This window comes from Protopterus annectens, chromosome 2.part1 (genome assembly GCF_019279795.1).
Source record: "Protopterus annectens isolate FY-2018-M chromosome 2.part1, PAN1.0, whole genome shotgun sequence".
Classification (NCBI taxonomy): domain Eukaryota; kingdom Metazoa; phylum Chordata; order Ceratodontiformes; family Protopteridae; genus Protopterus; species Protopterus annectens.
Genome location: NC_056729.1, coordinates 1,691,059,283 through 1,691,083,383, shown reverse-complemented (window position 1 = coordinate 1,691,083,383; position 24,101 = coordinate 1,691,059,283). Strand labels below are relative to the sequence as shown.

At 40.7% G+C, this 24,101-nt stretch overlaps 1 protein-coding gene across 2 annotated transcripts in view; it reads right to left on the bottom strand.

Annotated features, from left to right (window-relative positions):
- Positions 1 to 5,167: 5,167 nt before the first annotated feature.
- The window catches only part of PIK3CD (phosphatidylinositol-4,5-bisphosphate 3-kinase catalytic subunit delta), a 912,023-nt gene continuing 893,089 nt past the window's right edge, over positions 5,168 to 24,101 (bottom strand). The window contains exons 25-26 of one of the 2 annotated variants that reach the window (XR_006363658.1): positions 5,654 to 6,163; positions 5,168 to 5,605 (exon numbers count right to left, since the gene is read on the bottom strand). Coding sequence is in view for 1 of the 2 variants with exons in the window: in XM_044063126.1 (XP_043919061.1) it covers positions 6,029 to 6,163 (135 nt within the window). In the remaining variant the exon portion in view is untranslated. Of the gene's footprint in view, positions 6,164 to 24,101 lie in introns of both variants that reach the window. The other variant, XM_044063126.1, reaches the window with a different exon arrangement.

Genomic DNA, 24,101 nt, shown 5'->3' with positions numbered 1-24,101 from the left:
GTTGTAAGAAAAATTTCCTTTTGTTATCATCCACAGCTGATGTGTTTGAAATTGCTATAGTTACCACAAGCACAGTTATCTCTTGTGGTAACTGCTGATACTCCCCCATCTAGTGCCTTCACACTCTCAGTATGAGACCAAAAAAAAGGTCTCTTTGATCTAGCACTCTTTAGCAGTAGAGCAGTGCCAGGTCCTCACACCAGCCTTATGCCCTTCATGGTCTCTATGTGTGAGTAAAACAAATCTGTTTAATCTGGTGCTTTTCAGTACTAAAGGAGTGCTCAGTCCTAAAGCATGTCCTCACCCTGGAGCCACCTTTGCCTCACCCTAACTGTGCTACTGACTGCTAAAATTTCTAGCATTAAAAAAAAAAAAAAAAGAATAAATATATATATATATATATATATATATATATATATATATATATAAAAAATATATATTTGCTCTTAAAGGAGAAATGCAACAAAAAACTGAAAACAAAAAAGATTCAGCACACCGTAAATTTTTCTGTATTGCTAATGCCATTGTATCAAAGTGAGTGATTATAGGTTCATAGGTGGGTACTAGGCTATTGGCCCTAGGGCATAAATAAACCTAGTCAAAATTTTTGGCTTGCACCTCCCATGTAATTTAGTTACCTGTGCCTCTGTCGAGCAGGGCCACAGAAGTGATTTCCGGGGTGAATTTCCTGTTCCCCATCCACTCAGCAAGATTCTTCTTGAAGAGTGCTAATGAGGAGCTCTGCCTCACATATATGGGGTCCTTATTACAGAGCAGGGGGAGTCTCTGGGACATGAATCTGTCCCTCCAACAAGTCCTATTTATTGTAGTGGTCAGGTAAAGATCCCTAGAGTGTGTAGCTCGGGTAGATTGGGTTTTCCTTAGGTGGAGCATTTCCAGCAATTCGGGGTTTGACATAGCCTTGTATATCAGGCAGAGATCACCTCTGAGTAGCCGGTATGCAACTGAGTACAGTTGAAGTTTTTTTAGCCTGGTGGCATAGGGCATAGGTTCATAGGTTCATAGGTAGGTACTAGGCTATTAGCCCTAGGGCCTATATAAGCTTAGCCAAAAAGGTACCCTGGCTTTCACCACCCAAGAAATTTTTTTTCCTGTGCCCCTGTTGAGCAGAGCCACAGAAGTGATCCCTGAGATGAATTTCCTATTTCCCATCCAATCATCAAGATTTTTCTTGAAGAGTGCTAATGAGGAGCTCTGTTTGACATAGATAGGTAGTCTGTTCCAGAGTATGGAAAGTCTCTGGGACATGAATCTATCCCTCCAGCATGTTCTGTTTATTGTGGTGACAAGGTTTAGGTCCCTAGAGCGTGTAGCTTGGAGGGATTGGGATTTCTTTAAGTGGAGCATGTCCAACAGCTTTGGGTTTGACATAGCTTTGTATGTTAGGCAGAGATCGCCTCTGAGTAGGCAATATGCAATGGAGTAAAGCTGGAGTTTTTTGAGACGGTCTGCATAGGGCATCTGTTTGAGGCCAGTAATTCTCTTTGTGAGGTATTTCTGTGGCTTTTCCAGTTGTTGCAGATGTTTTGTGAGGTACATACCAAAAAGGGTGTTGTACTCTATAATGGGTCTAATGAGTGATGAGTAGAGGGGAACAATGACCTCTTTTTTTCAGGATGAGAAACCTTTTGTGATGAGGTGAGCCATGTAGAAGGATTTCCTGACCACTGTGGCGATGTGATTATCAAAGGAAATATTACTGTCTACCTGTGTCCCAAGGTCTCTTATCACACTTTCGGCGTTAAGTAGACTACTATGTGGTAGTTCATGGGTACAGCATTTTTACAAAGGGGATGACAATACACTTTTTGGCATTGAGCTTCAGGCCATGGCTTTGACACCAGGCATCTGTCTCAGTGAGGCCCTTTTGTAGTCTGTTTTAAGCCTGTTATCCTCTTGGTGAGGTATTTTTGAGGCCTCTCCAGTTGTTGCAGGTGTCTAGTAAGGTACATCCCAAATAGGGCATTGTACTCAATAATTATTATTATTGTTTTCTAATTTGTTATACCCCCAAATGCCTGAAAGAGGGCTGCCATGAGTAGCATGATGTTGTTTTTACAGCCTTCACCTTGTGATGTCATTTTAGAGGGACAGACATGTGAGGATTATTTACTGTGGGTTTCTCTCTGTCAGCATCAGTCTGCATTTTTAATTGCTTTGCTCCTTTGATTTCCATTAGTGGCCATCTCTGATACAGCCATTTAAAGATTGTTTGAATAATATGCTTGAAACTATTGCAGAGTTAATTGTTTTTTTTTTTTCAAAGTAACTGTAATTCAGTGTTCAAGTGTGAGAAATCCATCCCCTGTGATTAATAGCTGTTACTGGGCTGAGATGCTTTGTGTTGCATTCACAATTTTTAATATTGTAGCTAGAATTAAAGTCTCTGATGTCAGTCTTCCTTTCCTGACTCACTGACTTGTAGGGTTGCCACCTTCCTTCATGGCTAAAACTGGAATAAAGTCACACCCCTCGCATCACCAGTAATCCCGCCCACCCCACCCCTCTCCCGCCCACATTCCACCCATTTTGTGATGCCGCGATGACATCACTTGACGGCGAATGCCCTCTTTCTTCACTCCTGCTGCCTGCTTTTGGCTGATTTACTATGCTTTTCTGTAAAAAAAGCATAGTAAATCAGCCGATTTACAAACTCCGATAGTCTTTTTCCTTTTTGAAACAGAATACCGGAGTTTGTACAGTGTTTTCCGGACTACCGGAGTATCAGTTTGATTTCCGGATAGTCCGGAAAAAAAACGGAATGGTGGCAACCCTACTGACTTGTCTCAACAAAACTGTTTGCAGTGCAAAAATATGTTAACAAAACAGCAGAAGAAATGTGCTTTTACAGAAAACACAGTGTATAAAACTGAAAAAAATCAAACACTGAAAATAAGAGTAAGAGGAAAAAGTTTTTTATGTGGCACTCAGAGTTTGATTAAAAAGAAAGACAACAAAGATTATTATTGTTTTCTTGTTATTGTTTTCTTGTTACAAATTAAGTGTAAGTTGTGCCTTATTCATTTGCATCTAAAAGCTAAGCTAGAAATCTTTGCTTTTGTTCAGACTCAGGGATACACTATCTGCGATATGATGCTGGCGATCCATGACTCATAAATCACATTTAAATGTTAAAGAGACATTACTTTCTTAATGGTTCTGCAGTTGGAATAAATTATCTAACTTAATTACTCTGCCAGTTTTTGCAGCATTTGAGATGTAACAGATAATGAGGCAAATGCAGAAAAGAAAGGCAAACAGAAATAAATTCAGATATAAAACAAATTGAATAATTATTAAATTATGCTTTTTTGATATGTGACGTGTTTAGTGTATGATTACAGGGAAGGAAAAAAATCACTTTTTGAAAAGAAAAACTTGACTTTTTGGAGTTCGCCTTTAACTAAAGTGCTGCTTTGTATAGTGTAGGTGATGATATTCGTTATGCTTGTTACAGTATTTTTTTACACTAATACAGGCTTTACATACACTGCACATTTTTCCTCGCTTATGACAGGGTGGTTAATTATCTGTTTTTTATTCAGAAAAGCTTATTTTTCATAAACATTTAATAACAGCACAGCTGACAGTTGCTATAAGTCAAATGTTTTTGCCACAGCACCGTATTAAAATTTGAAATGAAGCTGATAATCTCAAACTCAATTTTATCTTAGTTTCTGTAACATTTAAAACTTCTTGACCTGTTTATTTTGTTTTCTTGGCAGTTGTGGTAGGACAAGCTGATCAAGGCTCTCCAAGGAAACAAAACACCAAAAAACTAATGCTTACAACAAAGAAGGGTGAAAATTAAATGATGTCCTTTTTGCAGGGGGCAAGCCACCCATAGCCTCTGAGTTTCTATATATCAACTCTGTGGTTGTACAAACATGAAGGAGGGAGAAATATTCCAAGTCAAAGGCATCACTGCCAGCCACACTCAGAAATTGCAACTGCAGAGGTTTCCTGTTAAAACAGCGACTGATGCGTTCCTTGGCACCTTGTCATTTGGGTAGTGGTGATTGGTGCTCAAGCCATTTCATCTTGGCCACTTGTAGATACATATCTAAAAATGACACAGGCTCATTTCCTTTAATGGTCATTCATGGTTTGGAGCATGTCTAAAACCTGTGGCTAACTAAAAAGGTGCATTCAAAAGTGGACTTTAATAATTTCATTACAAGGGATCTAGAACCATGGGGAAGGGGTGCATTACCATCATCTGAATGATACGTTTCAATGTGTATCTTCACAAGTGGATAGCAGCTGCAGAACAAAGTTCAGAACTGGAGAAATCATCACTGAAATTGATTATGTATAGGCACTGTAGGAAAAAAGTGTTACGGCATGAGGGTCACATGGGAATAAGTAAGTACAAACAGGGACCCTAAACATCTTTTCTTGGGGAGTAAGGATAGACAGAGAGAAATAACGCAAAGATAAATAAGTATACCCTGAGACTAAAAATAAGGTACAGAGATATATTTCTAGAAACTACACCTGAGAGCTACATATATGGTATGAAACTTAATGGGGGACTGCCTGAGAAACTTAATAAATTCATTTCCTGGCATATCCTTGGATGCTGGGATCAATCATGCTGCAAAACAGTTTTGGCTACAATAGGTGAATTAAAATGAATACTGTGAAAATAAAGTTAGCTTGGAAAATTAATATTTAAAAATGGGCCACATGTTAGCAACAGAGTAGGTATCTAAAGGTAAGATTAGGAGTGCCATCTCATCCTTCTCAGCTGTCAAACTTTGCATCTGTGTAGAAAAAAATGAACAGGACAAACACTCAACTACAAATTGTACAGAATGAAATTCAGAAGCAGATGTTCTTCCAAACTATATAACACTAGAGTGAGTCATATAACTGTCAATACTGTGCTACAGTATCAAATGTCTGCCATACTGTTCGTTGTTTGCCTCCCCGATCGACCACAGTCAGTGCTTACTCCTGCAGGTTCTGATTTAAGAACTGAAGACTGCATATTAATTAATGAATTAACATAGATAATGCTTACAGTCAGCGATCCTTTCTACTTCTGATGTTTCCACCCATTCATGAACTGCAAATTCATCCTGAACATAAACGCTGGGAATTAGTATGTAATGCTTAGCATTTGAGAATCATAAATACATCCCAGTGTTTAAAAACTATTTTATTTTTTTTATTTATGCATTGTTTATGTAGAAGGCTCTCTGCCATTAAAGGAATTTTGGCTGACCAAATCACAGGCATTGTCTCAAGCAGTATGTTCATTGTTAACCCCCATGTTGTAACAAGATGATGGTGATGATGATGTCACAAAATAAGTTAGCTTGGGTAACCAGGAAGGATGATGGTGATGATGATGTCACAAAATAAGTCGACCTGGGTAACCAGGAAGGATGATGGTGATGATGATGTCACAAAATAAGTCGACTTGGGTAACCAGGAAGGATGTTGGTGATAATGATGTCACAAAATAAGTCGACTTGGGTAGCCAGGAAGGATGATTGTGATGATGATGTCACAAAATAAGTCGACTTGGATAACCAGGAAGGATGTTGGCGATAATGATGTCACAAAATAAGTCGACCTGGGTAACCAGGAAGGATGATGGTGATGATGATGTCACAAAGTCGACTTGGGTAACCAGGAAGGATGATGGTGATGATGATGTCACAAAATAAGTCAACTTGGGTAACCAGGAAGGATGATGGTGATGATGATGATGTCACAAAATAAGTCGACTTGGATAACCAGGAAGGATGTTGGTGATAATGATGTCACAAAATAAGTCGACTTGGGTAACCAGGAAGGATGATGGTGATGATGATGTCACAAAATAAGTCGACTTGGGTAACCAGGAAGGAGACATGTGATCTGAGCAGAAGTAGAAGGAATATGAAATCCAGAAGAGGGTGAATTTGCTTCTGATTTGCAGGTATAAAGACGGCTTCGTCTCATGACAGGAGCAGAGGGACATGCTGGGAGGATTGTGGCCTGACCAAAGCTTTCTTTACCTTGCTTCTTTATTTGCATTATGGAATGTCCAGTTTAGTTTAGTTTTCCAGCTTTCCCGAAGAGCTTCATTGAACTTCAGTCTGAAGTGTTTAAGGGCTTCCTCTTCAGTCTTTCCTAATGCTAAGGCATCCTAAAGGAAGGGGACAAGGAACAAGAAAACTTTATTTATACAGGAAACAAAACTCATTTACCTTTATCCAGGGGCTAACTAATAAATCAATAGGGTGTGCTAATAAAGGTTGTAAGCCTTGAACCCAGTTTATCATGTGACAGCCAATAACACAACCATTAACTAACTTTTCTGGGATTACTACATCTACTAAAGAACAAAGTCACAGAAAACAACATCTGCTAAAACACAAACTCAGAAAACAACATACAAATTGTCAAAAATCCAAAAGTTTGAAAACTATTTGAAGAACACATTGATCAAAAACACACAAACCATGACAAAAAACATAAAGCATAACAATATATGACTTCCATTGATAGTGTTGGAGAGGTTGAATGCTATCCTTGGTTACTCCACATGTGAACTTTCAATATGTGGCGTAAATGGTTGTACCATTACAGACTGGCTCATTGGTGCAGAGGGATGACGCCCTGACTGTCACCTAGGCAACCAGGATTTGATTAGTCTCCCTGCCATTGAAGGGACTAATCAGAGTAGGGAAGGAGTGAAAGGGCGTGCCCCGCTCATTTCTCCTAGAAGTAGGGCGGATGGGCAAATGCTCATTGAGCACACAGGTGGTTGTGATCTCCCTGGTGGAGACAAGGGAAACCATCACACAGTGAATGAAGACAAACAGGCAGAGCTGTTTGCTGGCAATACCTCTTGTGGAAGTGAGGGATGACCATTGAGGTCAGCTAGTGGCATGACCCCTTCCCTCATGAACTGAGTGTGAGAAAGAGGCTATGGCCATCAAGAAAAAACATCAACCAACCCATCATGACTGCTTAAATGATGGTCCCTCCTGGCCAACTTCAACCCAATGATGGGGAATGAATGGACCAATTGACTGGGAGGTGGCTCATGATTGGCAGGTAGAGAGACACAAAACTCACAAAAAAAAAAATTAAAAGAAAAAATAAATAGTACAATTAATAAAGTATAAGTGAAACTGTACCATTAATAAAGTATATGTGAAAAATTAGTAATTCACAGTTGGAGGTGCAGTTATATAACATTATTTGGAAAGAAAAGAGAGTACTAAACTACTTTGTAAGCTGAGAATGAATCCAACTTGGTACAAGGTGAGCAAAGTCTTATTGGGACTGAAGTGAGACAAACAGAAGAGTGTGTAATGATAGATGAAGAGGCTCCTCTGGTGGATATTAAAAATAATTTATACTGGGAGATGAAAACAGTTAGTACTCATCTGTATAATTCTATTGTAGCAGTAAAAGCATGAAGTGTAAAAGAGATGCTCTATGAAGTCTTATTCAGGCGCTGTTGAGAAACCAAGAAAAATGTCTTTAAGGAAGGCCTATGAATATTTGTTAAATGAAATGGGGGGGGGGTCTGAAGTGAAAAAAATAACCTGATAAACTGGTGGAAAAATAAAACTAAATGGAGTACCAGACATAGGGAAGGACTAGATAGTATTTGGCTCCATGTTATGCAAAATTGAGTGCAAACAGCTCAAACACTCTCTGTAGCAACCTAAGGGAGAGAACGGAAACCACATTGACACATCCTGGTTACACATGAGACTTATCAATGAAAGATCAGGTGCTATTTCTAATGTGGAAGCAGGAAAAATATGTAAAACTAGTGAAAAGTGTACTTTTTGAGCATGACTTTTTGTTTTAAACTAGAAAGCACTGAACTCACTTTGCTTTGGTCAAAAGGACATATAGACTAAGAAACCTGAAGTTACAACAATACATTCTGCATTGTTTTGAGTAATTTTCTCTCATGGAGGCTAAACTGTCACAGACTCACAAGATACAGTTGAAAGTAGAGTAGAGCGTCAATTATCCAAACTAACTGGGACCTACGGTAGTTTGGATAATCAAACATATAATTGAACCAGATAAAAAACTTCTAAAATTTAGTTTTTTCTGCATGCAGGAGTACACTTTTCAACTATTCAGCAATTTTAGTGGACAATAAAGAATATTTTTCACACACGAGCTGTCTACAAGCTTGAAAAACATGCTCATGTGAATACATATAATGTTTACATATTCAGACTTTATGATTTTTCCTACCTGAAAACTTTGGATGGCTATTTTGGATAATTGATGTTTTGGATAATCGATGTTCAGATAATCAACTTTCTACTGTATAAGTGAGTCAGTTGACGGAGTTCTGCAGCTGAATAATGATAAAGATGGAGAACAAGAAAAGCAGTTTAGATGGTTGGTGACATGAGATGATTTGGAAACTTTTTTTAGCTCAGATCAAAAGAAATCAAAAGCTGCAAGTAGTGCATAAAAGAATGCTGGGTGACTGACATTAACGGAGTTGTGGAGAGAGTCTGGCAGTTGCTGTAGAGTGTTAAGGCCGTGAGTTGTAGTTCCTGTGGTACACGGTTTGATTCCCGCAGTCCTTATTTGCCTATTGTGTGACTTTGTGGAAGTAACATAGGTTCAAAGCTAGGTACTAGTGTTCCTAGATTGTCCTTGAAAAGGGACTGTTTGTCCACTGGGCCTACGCTGGCAAAAATGGGCATTATTATTTATATATCACATATTATCTAAACTGTTGAACTGAAATATATGTGCATTGAACTTGCAATATTTTTAGCATGCCTGAAATGGGTAGGAAAAGACAGGTCTTAATTATGACATGGAGAAAAGCTCCCATGCAGATGAGAAACCTTATTGAATTATCTTGCTGTAGCCTGATGGGTAAAAGTGGGGAGTGCTTACTGCTCCCCACAATTAGAATGTTACATTGTATATTATACAGCTTTTGATAATGCTGTAAAACTAGGTCCTAAAATGTTCTGCAGGATTCATTAAGCATGCTGCAAATGTAAAGTTTGTAGGATGTTTTCAAGGTATGGTTATGACTGATTTGTTGGGGTGGGGGGAATCTTATGAATGTGCCTGACACCTACCCATTGGATTACCAAAAAATAATGGCACATACAAGATTGTTGATTTGCTGGGGTTACACTACAGAATCAATGAAACAACATTTTTTGATTTGTATAGCTGGTGGGTTAGACTAGATTAGTATGGAACAGAAGTTGGTTGGAAATAGAATTAGAAGTTATGTACTTACCATAACTTGGCATCTGTATTGTTCATTTTCATATTTCCACATTGATGGGTTACGAATCTGACCCTTGGAGCCGACTTGGTCACATTTTCAAGACTTGGAAACTTTCCCGAGCTCCTCCCTCTACTCATAATGCACCACACCATTCCCAACTTTTCAGACTGAGTTTGCTGCCTTACTGCCCATTGGACTATAGTGATAGAATAGAGAAAAAAAATGATTGAAGCGCAAACCTGGAACATGAGTGTTCCAAAACATATGCAAAGATCCTTCTAGGAGTGACAAAGCCTGAGGATGGCAGGTAAGAAAAGTGAAGAAGAATAAAAATGGACAACACAGATGCCAAGTTATGGTAAGTATATAACATAAATCTGAAGTTGTCCTTTTCATTCTTCCTCACCGATGGGTCAGAGTCCCCAGCTACATAACTCTTGGGAGGCCTTCAAGGAAGGCTATGCCAGAGTACTGTCGAGCCAAAGGAAGGCCTGCTTCGGGAGACAATGTCCAATTTGTGATATGTAACAAAGGTATGAGTCTTTGACCAAGTCACCACAGCACAAATATCATCAACTGAAATTTTAAAGGAAAAAGCCAAGGAGGCAGCTGTAGATCTGGTGGAGTGGGTTCTTGGAGGTCGAGGCAATTCCAAATATTTCTGAGAATAAATCAGTGAAATACAATCAGTAATCCATTTGGCCAAAGTGATTTTGGAAAATGCTTGATCTAAGTGGTTAGGGGAAAATGATACAAACAGTTGACTAGACTTCCTGAACTGTTTTGTTCTGTGAAGAAAGAAATGTAGTTGTCTATGAACATCAAGAAGGTGCAGCCGATATTCGCACTTATTAGTAAAGTTCAGAAAGAAAATTGATAATTGTATTGATTGATTAATTAATATTAGTTTCTATGGCCACTTTAGGCATAAAGGATGGGTTAGTTTGAAGACATACCCTATCTTTATGAAAAACAATGTAAGAAGGCCTAGCTGACAAGGCCTGGAGTTCAGAAATTCTTTTTGATGAAGTAATAACTACCAAAAAAATTGTTTTCCTAGAAAGAAATTTCATGTCACAATTGTTTGCTGATTCAAAGGGTGTCTGAGTCAACCCTGGAGGACCACTGTGAGGTCCCAAGGGGAGTAGGATCTTTTATGGGAGGTCTAAGGAGGAAAATTCCTTTCATAAAAGCTTTACATAACTTGGAAGCTGACAGAGAGCTAGAGATTCATTTCCAGCATGATAATTAGATATTGCAGCTTGCTGAAGATTAATAGTGGAAAAACTAGCCCCTTCTTGGAGACATATCCCACCTCCTCTCATTGTACTGAGACATTTAAATGTACTCTCAGATACTATAGCTCCACTTGGCTTACTGTTTCATGGATATTTCTACATGTTTGGGACCTTGCAATTTCTAAATTGGTCTTGCTGTTTGATGACTGCACTATTTAAGTAAGATAAGTGAACACCTCCTGAACTTTTTTTTTGCTGTTTATAAGGTAAAGCTTCCTAAATATAACACTGATTGACCAACTTGCTATGCTAGAACCTTGTATACCTATGATAGTAGTGCAAACACAAAAAGAAAAAAAAAGCAAATTTGGAAAAAAAGCCTGTCCTAGCCTGTATGCAAGCACCCTGAGTACTAACTATCTCTTTCCCTCCTCCAGACAATTCGTAGCCATTATTTAAGGGTTCCCCCTCCCATCAAATACCTACATCAGTTAAGAAGAATCGCCCAGAAAATACTGTGGACCCAGCAAAGAAGTTTGAGAGAACCATAGCCTGAAAGTAGTGAATGTATATTAACTTTCTTGGTTTAGTGTACTTTACATAGAGTGTACTCCCCCTTAAGGACAGCTGACTGACTTTAGTGTGGTCAAACGCTACATCACAGATTAGCGGCAGGCATCAACCCCCATATATCTGTTACCTTCTTAGTTATACTGCACTCCTTTTCCTCTATAATCTAGAGTGCACCTTTGCCTCTTCCTACCCATCCTGCCCACACTCCAGCTCCCTGAATTACACAACACATCTCTGATATACTGACTATTTTCTTTGAATTTATTCTAAGGTTACTTAACTGCCACATAAATGCCTTCCACCCATATAGGATACATATTGCAGTAATAGGCTCTCTTTCACATAACACTGATAGTCTCCCAAACTCTCCAGTGTCTTGGACTACTGTCTCTGCCTCGCTCTGTATGCTACACTCAGTCCGCTCCCCTACCCTACCTCCATTCCCACCCACCACATATCAATTACATTTATAGTTAGACACCAGACCCTCTATCAGTTCCCTCCCACCCAATTAGAGTTTCACACCACACATATAACTTACAAACCAACACCCTTCACCACACACTTACTATCACTCATTATTAGTATATCAAACCCACTTACTTTAAGATACTGCCCTTAAACACTCTTCACCAAACATGATGAACTATAAACAACAATCCCACTTAATAAAAGCACTACTCTACCTATGTACTATCACCACCTTTCTCCTGTTCTCCTACCTCTCCTCTTACCACACTTCACTACATATCAGTACCCCCCCACAATGGCAAAACGAACCTCTATCTACTCCCCTGAAACTTTGTAACTTCCCTATCACACCACTAGACCTCACCTCCTCTATATCAGTCTCTTACTCCCACTACAAACTGTCAGTCAGAACTAACCCTCACTCCTCATTAAAACATACTAAATTACTACACAAACTAACTAAACTGTATCTTTATCTACTCCACAAACTCATTCACTGTGGTGACATTCACCCTCATCCAGGGTCCACCATAACACCCTACACAGACTCTAATCAGCCAAACCCCCTATACTATAGACCTACCTCCTCTCTCCTCTTCATTAACATAAATGTAAGAAGTATACTTAATAAAATCCAGGACCTTCATGACCTTCTAGCTGTATATAAACCAGAAATAGCAGTGCTAACTGAAACATGGCTTAAACCAAACACCATAATAATGAGATCACAGCCCCTGGCTATAACATAATACGCAGAGATAGAGTAGAGAAAAAGGGAGGTGGCGAGTGATATTGTTCCAAAATCATCTCACCTTTGAACAAATTGATTATAACACCCAAGAAATCAAAGATGTTGAACTATTCCTTGCCAAATTAAAATGAAACTCAAACAAACATATCATTATTGCAGGTTCCACCAGGCAATAACACTACTATAACGGAAAACCTGCTAAACTGGATCTCAAACTCCATGCCACAAGAAACTATACTATTAGGTGACTTTAATATTGACTGGCTGAACTATTCTAGCCACACTCCAACTACCCACATTAACCTCCATAGATTTACCCAAATTATATCCACCCCAACCGAACATACAAAACTTCAAAATGTGAATCCATCTTAGACTGGATTCGGTTATCTGACCCCACTCTAGCATGGCACTCTGGCTGTCTACCTGAAAGTCTAAGTGATCATCAACCAACCTACCTAATTTGGAACAGACCCCACTACATAAGCCAACCCAACCTCAGAGTAATATGCAACAAAAAGACCTTTAAAACAACTGACTTCATCAATTCATTACAAAGCTGTAATTGGACACCCCTAAAACTACTATCTGTAGATGACGCCGTATAGTACTTTACTCCACTTTCCTGCAAATCCTAAACTGTCATGCCCCGTTCAGAACTATAAGACTAAAAAAATTCATAAACTCAAATGCAATGGAACAACTAGTCACCATTCCCACAAGAGCAGACAATATACTAGACCTGATCATCACAAACATGGGGACAAAATGCTCCACACCGGAAGTATATCCCTCTTTGGTAAGATCAGACCATAAATTAATCTCACTGGAAATCCACATCCCGCCCCCACCCCCTGCACAAAAGACCACAGTGAAGAACTTCTCAAAAGCAAACCTCACACTTCTTAAGACTGAAGTGGTATCTTTCAAGGCCCCTGGGCCAGTGGAAACCACAACCCACACTGCTGAATCCTTTGCAAATGCCTTCTATGGGCACCTTCAAGAATGCATGGATCATGCAATCCCAAATAAAACCAAGACCCATTCCCCCAAAGGCAGGCGCCCAGTCTGGTGGACCCCAGCCATAAACAAACTTTACAACAGGAGGAGGAAGCTACTACATGACAGAGCAAAATCCCTAAAAGGGAAGGCATCTCTGATCAGTACTAGCAAAAACTACGATCACTCATAAAATCATCCAAGGCCAACTTTGAGAGAAAAATCGCAAAAGACACAAAAGACAATCACAAGGCCTTCTTTAGCTATGTTAGAAACCTGGGTGAAAACTCCCAGATATGCTCAGAGTTAGTCCAAAATGACACAAAATACACTGAACCCACTGACATTGCCAACATTCTGGCAGACAGGTTCAGTGCAAATTTCTCCTCCCCCCCCCAAAAGGAGAAATAACTATCCCAGCAGAGTGTAGCCTCCCTAACATCTCAGATGCCCAGGTGAGAGCCGCCCTCTCTAAAGCTAAAAATACAGCATCAATGGGACCGGATGGTGTCCCGGGCTGTGTGCTACATGAACTCCAAGAGGAACTAAACCCACATATAAGACTGCTGTTTAATCTTAGCCTTACCACAGGATACGTACCCAAAGAGTGGCGTACGGCAACAGTGGTCCCACTTCACAAAGGCGGTGCTTCTACGGACCCTGGAAATTACCGCCAAATAAGCTTGACGAGCTTGGTCTGCAAAGCTATGGAGAGGATCATTATGGAACTCATAAACAAAGACATTGGGGACCTACAGACATTGGATCCTACCCAATTTGGCTTTGTCAAGGGCAGATCCTGCCTTTTGAACTTGGTCGACTTTTTTGAAACAGTCACTAAGGCCATTGATGAGGGTAAGGCAGTTCACACAGCCTATCTTGACCTTGCAAAAGCCTTTGACACAATACCCCACTCGGGCATCATAGACAAACTCACCAGCTTAAATGTAAACCCATATGTCACAAGATGGGTTGCAAACTGGCTCAAGGACAGAACCCACAGGGTCAGAGTTGCTGGAGCTATGTCAGACTCTAAGCCAGTCACAAGCGGTGTCCCACAGGGCTCAGTCCTGGGACCCCTCTTGTTCGGCATTTATTTTTCCGAGGTACAGGCAAACATAGGAGGATTGTGGCTGACAAAGTTCGCAGATGACTGCAAACTGGGCGCCATAATTGATACTCCAGCGGACACAAACATCCTTCAGAGAGGCCTCATAGAAATGGATAATTGGTGCCAGAGCCATGGCCTTAAGCTGAACGCCAAAAATGTATAGTCATACCCTTTGGGAAAAACAAGGTACCGACAAATTACCACATAGGCGGTAATCCATTAAGTATGGAAGAGGTAATCAGGGACCTAGGGACCCAGGTTGACAGTAACCTCTCATTTGACACTCACATTGCCAAAGTGGTTAGGAAGACCTTCTATATTGCCCACCTTATCATGAAGGGTTTCACATCTAGATCAAGAGAGGTCATTGTGCCCTGTACTCTTCTCTTATCAGGCCAATGATTGAGTACAATGCCCCATTTGGGATGTATCTCACCCGACACCTGCAGCAGTTGGAAAGACCCCAAAAGTTCCTCACCAAGAGGATAAAGGGTCTTAAACATATGTCATATGCTGCCCGACTGAAAAACTCCAGCTCTATTCAGTCGCATACCGCCTACTCAGAGGTGATCTGTGCCTGACGTACAAGGCCATGTCCAATCCTGAATTAATGGACATGCTCCACCTCAGAAAATCCAAATCCATCAGAGCCATGAGAACAAGTGACTTAAACCTCAACACAGAAATAAATAGAACGTGCTGGAGGGACAGATTCATAACCCAGAGGCTCCCTACACTCTGGAACAGAATCCCAGTCCATGTTAGGCAGAGCCCCTCACTGACTCTATTCAAGAGAAATCTCGACGCGTGGATGGGAGATCGTAGGTTTACCCCGGGGGTCATCTCTGTGTCACTACTAGACAGAGGCATAGTAAACTAAACCCTAAAAGGGCGTAGTATTCTCATCCTAAGGGGTGGTGTAAGCCACATACACTCTGGCTAGGCTTATAAATGCCCTAGGGCAGATAGCCTAGTACGAACCTATGAACCTATGAACCTAAAAACCAACTATACTCCATGGCTAACTAAAGATACTAAGACTACAGTGAAAGAGAGGGATCAGGCCTGGAGTCAATATCAAAAGAACAAAACCAGTAATCTGTGGCAAACCTACCAAAAACTTTGAAACAAAGCCAAAAAACAAATCAAACTAGACAAAAGTAACTACTACAAGAACATGCAGAAAAAATATGTCAACAACCCTAAGAAATTTTGGGCTACAATAAATGGCATAATCCACCCAGGTAAAGCCACTACCCCAACCCCAGTATTACCAAACAACCATGACAACATTCCCATTCAATTTAACAAGTTCCTTACCGAAACAGTCCAAACCCTTACCAATGCCCTCAATACCACTAGCAGCCCTATACCAGGTGCTAGCAAAACCCACCCTACTACTCAAAACAATACCTCCAACTTTTCCCTACACTCTGTACCCACTAACATTATTTCAAAGCTCCTTAAGAAACTCAAACCAACCACACTAGCTGCTGACACCCTACCAGCCGAATTCCTTTAGATAGCAGCAGACGCCATAGCTTATCCCGTGCCCATCCTCATAAACAGGCCACTTGCAGAATTCAAAGTCCACACCCTGTGGAAAACATCACGCATTATTCCACTGCACAAAGGGGGCAACTTCTTAGAACTCACCAACTACCGCCCAATCGCAATACTCTCACCTCTATCCAAGATATTAGAGAGAGTTGTACATTCCCAACTACTTCGGTACCTCTTACAAAACAACTTAATCTCCAAAACCCAGCATGGCTTTAGACCATCCCATAGCACCACCACAGCATTACTAACATTTACAGATTTACAGATATAGTTAACCACAATAGAAACAAGGGACTATTTGTATCTTCCATTTTCTTAGACTTATCTATAGCCTTTGACATGGTAGACCATAACATTCTTCTCCAAACTTTATCTACCCTAAGCCTCAGCCCCTCCACTACATCATGGTTTACTAGCTACTTATCTGGTTGACAGCAAGCTGTCCTATGGCATGACCAGCTGTCCCCCCTGTTACCAATATCCATAGGTGTACCTCAAGGATCCATCCTTGGCCAACTATTATTCTCACTATTCACCAAACAAATCAATTCCTCCTCACTCACAGCATCAGTAGTACAATACGCAGATGACACCACCCTTATAAGTGCTGTCACCACCTTAAAGGAACTGCAATCCTCACCCAAAACACTTTTACTCTAGCCGAAACATGGTTCACAAACAAAAGTCCAAACTGGGAGTAAACAAACAAGGCTCTCTTGATATTAAATAAAAGACAAAACTTTTATTCAGGTACAAACTAGTGAGCGCTTTCGTGCCTCCTGGCACTTCTTCAGACAATGCAAACACTGCAAAAATCTCAATAAAAAGGGGTTGCCTCACCCACATTATTTCACAGCAACCAACCATATATCTGCAGCAATTAATATTCACCTGCTGGCAATAATCAACAAATGTAATGTGAAGTCAAAGACTTCACATATCAACTAGCTTAGGAAATCCTTACATGCAAAATAGAAAGTCTGAAATTACACATAAAAATAAAATGAAATAAAATAAAAGCATTAATTCTCACTTTCACTACTATCAACAACTATATAACCATACAGAGAAGTGATGGCAGCAAATTTCAGTCATAAAATGTTTTACTTTCTCACATATAAAACTACTGACATCAACCTTCTCACAGTTGTAATACTATAGTACACCAAAAGATGGCAGTCATATACTGCATACAGAAATGTATTCCAAAATTCCTAAGGCAAACACCTAACACTCACATATCAGGCTAAAATTAAAAAAACAGCAAGCATTACATTTCCTATCTTTTAAAACAACTAGGGGTACATCTATCAGTAAATAATACTGGCAGTATATAAAAAAAAAGCTAAAATACTATAGGAGAAATAGTTGGATATACACTAGTAATAGCATTCTTAATGTTTCAATGGCCTCTCAGCTAAGTAAGGTTTCAGGGACACTAATTCATTCAGGCCATATCCTCGATCTGCCTGCAATCTAATTATCCATCTAACCTCACATTTCTCCATGTAGACGAGGGGAATGCCCTAGCTAGGCATACACTTGAATATAGCACCAGACTTAGGTTTATAGCTGTTGAAATGACCACTAAAGGGGCTAGATTAGGAAAGTATAAGAACTACACGGAGAAATGTGAGGTTAGACGGATAATTAGATTGCAGGCAGATAGAGGATATGGCCTGAATGAATTAGTGTCCCTGAAACCTTACTTAGCTGAGAGGCCATTGAAACATTAAGAATGCTATTTAATAGTGTATATCCAACTATTTCTCCTATAGTATTTTAGCTTTTTTCTGATGTACTGCCAATATTATTTACTGATAGATGTACCCCTAGTTGTTTTAAAGGATAGGAAATTTAATGCTTGCTGTTTTGTGAATTTTAGCCTGATATGTGAGCATTAGGTGTTTGCCTTAGGAATTTTGGAATACATTTCTGTATGGATTATATGACTGCCGTCTTTTGGTATACCATAGTATTACAACTGTGAGAAGGTTGATGTCAGTAGTTTTGTATGTGAGAAAGTAAAAAATTTTATGACTGAAGTTTGCTGCCGTCACTTCTCTGTATGGTTATATAGTTGTTGATAGTAGTGAAAGTGAGAATTAATGCTTTTATTTTATTTTATTTTTATGTGTAATTTCAGACTTTCTATTTTGCATGTAAGGATTTCCTAAGCTAGTTGATATGTGAAGTCTTTGACTTCACATTACATTTGTTGATTATTGCCAGCAGGTGAATATTAATTGCTGCAGATATATGGTTGGTTGCTGTGAAATAATGTGGGTGAGGCAACCCCTTTTTATTGAGATTTTTGCAGTGTTTGTATTGTTTGAAGAAGTGCCAGGAGGCACGAAAGCGCTCACTAGTTTGTACCTGAATAATAGTTTTGTCTTTTATTTAATATCAAGAGAGCCATGTTTGTTTACTCCCAGTTTGGACTTTTGTTACTGCATTTTGCTTTTTTGGGAGAGCTTCATCCCCAGCTGTTTTTGGATTTGTGTTTTGTACCTGTGGTTCACAAACATCAAACTTATTCTTAACCCCAAAAAAACTAAATTAATTCTTTTCAGCCCAGGTCATGCCCCCCCCCCCCCCAACAACACTTTCACCATTCACTCCAAAGATAACATTCAAATCACTCCAACTGCACATACTAAACTGTTAGGTGTAGAAATAGACAATAACCTCAAATTTGACATCCATATAACACAAACCATTAAGAAAGTTAATAAAAAACTAGGACTTCTCTATAGGAACAAATACTTTAAACAAACCAAAGCTATTATTGCAAGAACTCATCTCTTATCCATCCTTCTGTATGCCTCTTCCATCCTTACTAATCTCTGCCAGAGTGATCTGAACAAAATGGAATCTTGTTATAACAAAATAGCCAAGTTCGCTATTGAAACCTCATACAAATCCCACCACTGTCTCGCCCTTAACCAACTCAGTTGGCTCAAGCTACCTCAACTATTTCTGTTTAATCAACTCACAATAGCGCATAATCTCTTCTACAGTCCAGAAAAAAGCCCTGCATTTCAAAATATAATTAACCCCCACATCCCTACCAGAGCCTTACGATCTAGTTCTCAGAACCTAATAAGTGTCATCGGACACAAAAATGATGCTGGCCAATCTCTCTTTGCCCGCACAATTGCCAAAATCTGGAACTCACTACCTAGCCAAATAACCTCCACTACTTCCACTATTCAGCTTAAGAAACTCCTGAGAACCCACACTTTGTTCATACTACACCCCAGGTTATTTTGCACCAATACCATGTTCAAGGATTCTACTGAAGGTCCCCTAATTCCTTTCACTGTAAAGCTTAATAATCACTGGTTATTTCTGTAACAAAATATTGAGAGTACTCATAATTTAGAAAGAAAAAAAAATTGTTCTTGTGTGTTTATATTTTATATTCCATATAAACCCTACTACTAGAATGCTGTATGCTGACTTTAATTAAGGAATTGTTAATCTATACATAACTTATGTTTCTATGGAACCTATATCTCTGTATGATATTCTTGTGTAATTTCTTTATGACATGCTATTGGAGCTTTTCTCCCCGGGCCTCCGCCGAAAATGGATGAGTGTCCACTCGGACTTTCCCAGTTAACAAATGTAAAATAAAATAAATAAAAATAAATTCTTTGGAAAGAGTACTGATGAAGAAGAGGATGGCTGAAGTAGGTGCTAAAAAAGGGTCAATGTTTTCTTTAGAAGTCCATACATAAACTCTTTTTCATTTGTTTTTGTAGGCCTTCTTAGTGGAAGTCTTCTGGGAATCTAAAATAATGTTAAGGACTGGGAAAGGGAGCCTGGCCTGTCTTACTATCACTGGAATTAGAAAAGCCATGTGGTCAGCTTGAGGGCATGGAGACTGGGAAACTGGCATTCTGAGGGGTGAGATAGGAGGTCCTGATTGGCCTCCAGTATCCATGAAGGATATCTGAGGTGAGACCACAGAAAGTGGAACTACACCTGTTGAAACCAAAAGGGGGCAATGAGTATGGCAGAGCTCTTTAGCCTGGTTGCTTTCTGTAGGAGCTTTGAGATCAAAGGAAGAGGAAAATAAGCATAGAGGAGACCACCCGGGGTGAATCATAAATCAGAGCATCCCTCAGTGACTCCCCCAGAGGGGACAATCAGACAGAAGTACTTGCTGCACTTGTCGTTGACGGGAGGGAAATAGGTCTCAGCAAGGTTGGAAGCACCATCTGAAAATCATGTTCACTACTGATTGATTGAGGAACCACTCATGAGGAATCAGAAAGGACCTGTTGTGTCTGTCTGCCAGTGCATTGTTTTTTCCTGGTATGTGTGTTGCCATTAGAATGTGGTCTGAAGAGATAGTCCATTCCCAGACCCTCATAGCCTCTTTGCACAATCGATAGGAATGGGTTCCTTCTTGTTTGCTGATGTACCAGACTACTGACATGTTGTCCATATGGATAATGGATAACAATTGTCCCCAGAGGAAGACTATCCTGAAAGGCTTGAAACATTAGAAGGACCACTCTCATCTTGAGGATATTGATATGCAGCTTGGTCTCCAAGTAGGCGCATGTACCTTGTGCTGTCTTTCCCTTGTAATGCCCCCACCCTAATTCTGCAGCATCCATGGTCACTGTGGCCATTGGGGAGGGGAGAGAGAATGGCCTGCTCAAAAACAGGTCATCTCACTGTATCCACCATTGAATTTGACATTTGAAAACTACAGTGAGTTTGATGGGAACAGATAGAAGCTAGTAAAGAATAGACCATTGTATCGCCAAGTCCATTGGAGGATTTGCATAAAAATTCTTGCTAGCTGGACTAGAATAATAGCTGCTGACATTAATCCAAGAGTCTGTAACAATAATCTTGCAGGACGGGACGGAAGAGACAGTAAGTCCCACATCTGATTTCTCAGAGATGTGATGCAGTGAAGAGGTAATGAAGCCACTTGAGTCGTAGTATCCAGTTGAGTTCCTGTGAATTCTAAGTTCTGTACAGGAGTTGGGTTGGATTTGGCAAGATTTATTGTGATGCCTAGGGAGTTGGATGGAGTAATCCCTGGCATACAGAAATTGATGCCTTGTAGGGTGGTGAGGAGCCAATCATCTAGACAGGGAAATTCTGGAATCCTTTGAGCTTCAGGTGAGGTGCTACAACTGTCATACATTTGGTGAACACCTAGGGGCTGTGGTGAATCCAAATGGCAGTGTTCTGAATTGGTAGTGATTGGCTTCCAGCCAAAAGTGCAGGTGTCTCCTGGAGTACCTGTCTATTCTGATGTGATAGTATGCATCCTGGAGATCTATAGAGCACATCCAATCATCCTTGGGCAGAACAGGCAGGATGGACTGGACCATAACTATTCAGAATGTTGACTTCTTTACATAATAATTCATATTTCTTAGATTCAGAATTAGTGTTAGGTCCTCAGTTTTCTTTGGCACAAAACAGAAGTGGGAGTAAGTTCAGAATCCTACTTCTTTGGTCGAGACCTTTTGAATGACTTTTTTTTGTAGCAGCTTTTGAATTTCCTGAGCTGCGTACTCCCTCTGGGTGGAAAAATTGAGAGTTTCCTCCTGGGTTTCAGAGGTGTAAGGGAACAAGAAATGTAATAACATCTGGATATTATACTTAGCACCCAAGTGTTGTTTGTAAGACTTGTCCAGATGTCTAGGTGTAGGGAAACACGACCCCCAACTGCCTCCAGAGATGGACGGTTCGGAAGGAGTCTCTGAAGTCCTGGTTCTGCAGACCCCCTCTGCCTTTGGGGTGATGTCTACCACTGAAACCTCCTCCTCTGCCTCTAGAGTAGGTATCACCACGCTGATCTTGAAAAGGCCCCCCCGAGACTTCCAAAACTAAGTTTTCTTCCCTCCTCACTGGTTTCTGGAAAAGGCCCTCTGAGGGGTAGAAAACTTGATTCTGAAGGCAGATAGGATCTTTTCTTCCTGCTCAATGTGGGTAAGCATTTCTTTCACTGATGGCCCAAACAAGGAGGAGCCATTGAAGAGGGCAATAACAAAAGACACCTTAAAGGGTTCCTCAAAGTTGCATAGGCTCATCCAGGCATGTTGCCTTATGGATATGCCTGAGTCGGCTGCTTGTGAGGTACCCTCTGCTGTATGGGAGATCAATCTCATCAAGGAATTAGCAATGGATGATAGAGTGGCCAGTTGGGTGAAACCTTTTTGAGGTCCTCTGCTGACATGGTCTCAGCAAGAGAATTTGAGAGCTCCTTGATCAAATCTCTTTGCAACTGAGTAAAGTGTGCCAAATAGTTTAATGACCTCATAGCAAACATGGCTGAGCAGTAGATGTGCTTTTTGAATTTGTCTGTTGCTCTGGACTCCCTGTTTGGTGGATGGACAGAGGAGCTCTGCTCGGCTAACTCCTTTTTTGTGGCTGCCACAACAATGGCATCAAGTGGGACAAGCTTGCTCCAATGTGTTCTGTCTACTGGTGGGACTAGGAATCTATCTGGACACTTGGGAATGGACTCAATAATGTCTAGTTCCTTCCAGGCTCGGTGGGAAACTAGGTCAATAAGTTTGTCTGCCGGGGGGGGGGGGTTACCCAGCACGTAGATAGGCCCATCCGGAAAGCCTCCCAGAACACCGACTCTTCAGAAGAAGGAGATTGGGCAGACCAACCACCCTTCTGTCCAAGTATTTCCAGGAAGTCTACAAAGGAGATGTCATCAGGTGGCCATCAAGTGGATCCTTCTTCCTCATCAAAGTCAGTGTTTTCAGTGAGGGACTCCACTGGGGAGTCTATGTGCCTCCTTTTGCACATCTTCTCCTGTGGAACCTTCTCTGTGAGGTGTTCAGGAGAGGTGTTGGAAGAAGAGGTGAATTCCTAAGAAGGAAGAACATGAAGGCTACCCAGGGTAGGCTGACTTGGAGCAGGAATGATGGGCTCAGTGCTCGGATCCAATCAAGGATGAAGGGGAAGATCCAAGAAGTGAGAAGATGGATCTGTTTGTAAAAAGAAGACCCTTTCTACAACTTGGAAAGCTTATGGACCAGGAGAAACCCCTCCCATCTCCCTCAGAGCTGAGGCACCTGAGGGGGAAAGAACAAGCCCAACCCCAGATCCATGGCCTCCAGAAAGAATTGGACCCGAGCTATTGAGGGCCGAGGCACCAAAAGGAAGGGATGCATCTGACAATGTTGGAGCTGACCCCAACCCACTGGACCCAGCACTGACATCTCAGATCCAAGACCCACTCTGATCTCATGAAAGTGGAGCATGGCTGACCAGGGAAATTGTTGGAGTCAAGGAAAAAGGCTTCTCTGGATCTGACTCTGACTCTCTCAGGTATCCTGGATCCTGGGGCTCTGAAACCAAGGGTTGGGCTGGAGAAGAAGTCTGAATGATCTGGGCTGGTGCACTCATGGATCTTGGAAGTGATGGAGTTGGTAAGACCCCCATCTGGATCTGAGTCTTGAGAAATCTTCACATCATCCTGTCCATATAGGCTTCCGTCAAGCTCCTAGAAGATCTAGACAAGACCAAGGAAGTAGGTTGGGAATGTTTTGATGGTGTCTCAAATAATTTTGCTGGCAGTATTGGTGAATCTGTCCTTAATAAACTATGTGGAGTTCAGCTCCTAGACTTCAGATCAGAGGGCTTGGAATCCGGCACTGAAGCTGAAGACGGAGGAGAACTGGTAACTGTGGTCATCCCCATCAGATCCAAAGCTATCTGTGGATCTGAATGGGGAATAATATCTTTTGGATCCATAGAGATTAGTGGATCTGAAAGAGAGGAAAATGTCCTCAGATCCGAGGGTGTCAGATCTGATGTTTTTGTAAATTTTTGAGGAGGTATGAAGGAAGTCCTATGTGACTTTGGCAGAGATCACTTTTTAGGCTCATCAGAGCTACTCAATTTTGAGGGGGTTTGAGCCCCAGGAGAGCAGGAAGAGGTAGGCAGCACACCTTTAAGGATCAATTTGTTTCTTCTGTCAGATATGGCCCTGGGATTAAAGGATGCACAGATTTCACATGCCGACTTTAGATGTTTGGGACCCAGGCAATAGACGGAATTCTTATGGGCATTGAATTGAGGGATCTTGTGCCCACAAGAAGTGCATCTCTTAAAACCTGAAGGTTTCTCTGACATAAGACA